At 55.9% G+C, this 2,604-nt stretch overlaps 1 protein-coding gene across 1 annotated transcript in view; it reads right to left on the minus strand.

Moving 5' to 3' along the window:
* LAMC1 (laminin subunit gamma 1) overlaps window positions 1-877 on the minus strand; it is a 44,218-nt gene extending 43,341 nt beyond the window's left edge. The window contains exon 1 of the mRNA XM_015869581.2: window positions 414-877. Coding sequence (XP_015725067.1) covers window positions 414-831 — 418 coding nt within the window. The 5' untranslated portion in view covers window positions 832-877. The remainder of the gene's footprint in view (window positions 1-413) is intronic.
* Window positions 878-2,604: the final 1,727 nt, after the last annotated feature.

The following is a 2,604-nucleotide window of genomic DNA, read 5'->3' on the forward strand; positions in this document are numbered from 1 at the left end:
GGCCTAACCACTCTCCTAGTGAAGAAAGAAAGTAAAAGAAAGAGATGGGTTGCTTTCAAGAGGAGCAGAAGGAAAGGACGAGGACATCAGGGCTGGATGAGGCTCTGGGCAGCCTGGTCTGATGGTTGGCGACCCTGTACATAACAGGGGACTGAAACTACGTGATCATTCAATTCAACACAGGCCACTCTACGGTCCTACGAGACCATGTGCTCCCAGCCCAACCCGCACAAGGCCGGGCAGCACACCGCGTGCAGAGGCTTCCACTGACGGCCTGAACCCCGAGCTGGACGGAACCAAAGCGCCCACCGACCCCCGCCCCTATACGCAGCCCCAGCCCTAAGGCTGAGAACGGCATCCCACGGCCAGGCACCGCTCCCTCCCCGACCCCGCTCCCCCCACCGAGGCCGTACCGAGGTGCAGGGTGAGGTTGACGGCGGCGGGGTGCTGTACACCGGCCAGCATGCTCTGGCTCTGCCACCAGGTGCTGTCGGCCTGGCTGTTGTAGTCGGTGAGGAAGGCGGCTCCGTGCCGCAGGTGGGGCTGGGAGGCGTCACACAGGTGGCACGACTGTGTGACTCCGGTGACTCCGGTCTGCACGCAGTACTCCTCGGCCGGCGTGCCGCACGTGTTGGTGGCCACCACCGTAGCGTTAAAAGCGGCGTTGACGAACTCGGGCATGCAGCGCTGCGGCCGCCCGCTCCGCTCCTCCGTGCACTCGTCCATCGCCGCGTCGCCACCGCGGGGCAGCGCCAACACGGACAGCACGGCCAGCAGGGCCAGCAGCGCCAGCACCCGCGGCAGCGCCCGCCGACCGCCAACGCCGCCCATGGCTCGGCCCGGGGCCGCTGCGGAGCGGAGCTGTGCGGGGACACTGCGCCGCTGGGCCGGGCCGCGCCGCGGCGGGCGGGGCTGGAAGCGCGGGGCAGGCCGGGAGAGGCGCCCCCTGCACGGCAGCGTGGAATGCGCCGCGGGGCGGCCTTAAAGCGGCTGTGCCCGTGGGGCCCACCCAGGGATGGGATGGGGGGGAGAGGGGTCCCCTGCGCTTCCCACCACGGGCAGGAATCACCCTGACCTTAATGCACCCGCTCTGTTGATTTGGTAAATGGCTGAGCCTTCAGCCCAACCTTTGTCCAAAAGGAATAGTCTTAAAAGCCAAGGATACATAGAGAAATGCAAGGTTTGTGTCTATCACAGGGAAGCAGAGTCACAGCAATCATGTGAATAAAGCCCAAATAGAAAACCACAGAATCACAGAATGACCCGGGTTGGAAGGGACTCAAGGATCATGTAGTTCCAACCCCCCTGCGTGCAGGGCACCAAACATACACCTTTACTAGATCAGGTTGCCTCAGGGCCCTGTCCAACCTGGTCCTTGAACACCTCCAAGGAGCGGGGCATCCACAACCTCCCTGGGCAAGCCTGTTCCAGGGCCTAACCAACTCTCCCTAGTAAGAACTTCCCCCTAACATCCAACCTAAATCTTCCCTCTTTTAACTTAAACACCATTTCCCTAGTCCTGCTATTGCCAGCCCTTTCGAAAACCAATAGCTGTGGAAAGGGCAAGAAAAAGGCTTCAAAAAATGTCTTAAGTCTGACTTTCCAGTCACTCTTTTGCTGATCATCCCAATTAATCCTGTGCTGCAGCTACAGCAATGCGAGTAAATACATCTCTGTGCATGCTTATGGGAAGTAATCTGCTTCTTACAAGTCCCTGCAAACCCAGGGGAAGCAGAGACCTGAGCCGATTTTGTTATCTCTTTTGTGCAGCAGGCCTGGCGTGTATCCTCTCTTCTTAAGGTAGTTATATGGCAAAGAAATGTGCCAACATGAGAAAGCTGAAACATGAATGGACTGTCCAGCTTTTCTTCTTCAAACACAGCCCATCCTTTTGCTTCATGGCTGTCTGGAGGAGCACACACGCAGTGAGCTGCTGCCTCTGCAAAGCCCACTGATAGGATGCCTTGGGATAGAAGCATGCATAGATGCGCCCATAGAATTCAGCCATGAAACACCCAGAAAACTTCTTGGTGATGAGGTGTTCCTCAGCACTCCCTCCCTTGTAGCAATCCCAGTCTCAATCCCTGCAAAGATGGAAGGGTGTCAGAGACACTGTTAAACATATCTCTGTACGGTATTACATCTCTAATACGTAGCAGCACATTCACCAAGAGCAAGCTCAGGTTCAGTGTCTTTGCACTACAGGGTCCACTGATGTCTGCTCTGCCCCCATGAAATTCCAGCACCACGTGCTGTAAAGAGCAGAGACTTGCCCAGTTATGCAAATCCTTCACAGGCATGAGCTGGAGCTGTTAACACTAACCATAAAACATTCCCTCTAGAATTATCTTCCAAGCCTGATAAAGTGCTGTCCCAGCAAGCAGCCTGAGTCTGGGGGTTGGTCCTGAGCATCTCAGCATCAATGATGTTCTGTGTGACCACAGAGAAGTTGTTCAACAGATATCTATCCTTCCTGAGCTTCCAGCTAAATTCCCAACATCTTTTGTAATACACAGCTGGATGAGTACTTTTGCCAGTGGCTCTAGGCTGACATTTTCTTCCCAGCTGAATCTTTACTGTTGTTTATAGTCACAACCTGTTGGT

Source organism: Coturnix japonica, chromosome 8, assembly GCF_001577835.2.
Source record: "Coturnix japonica isolate 7356 chromosome 8, Coturnix japonica 2.1, whole genome shotgun sequence".
Classification (NCBI taxonomy): domain Eukaryota; kingdom Metazoa; phylum Chordata; class Aves; order Galliformes; family Phasianidae; genus Coturnix; species Coturnix japonica.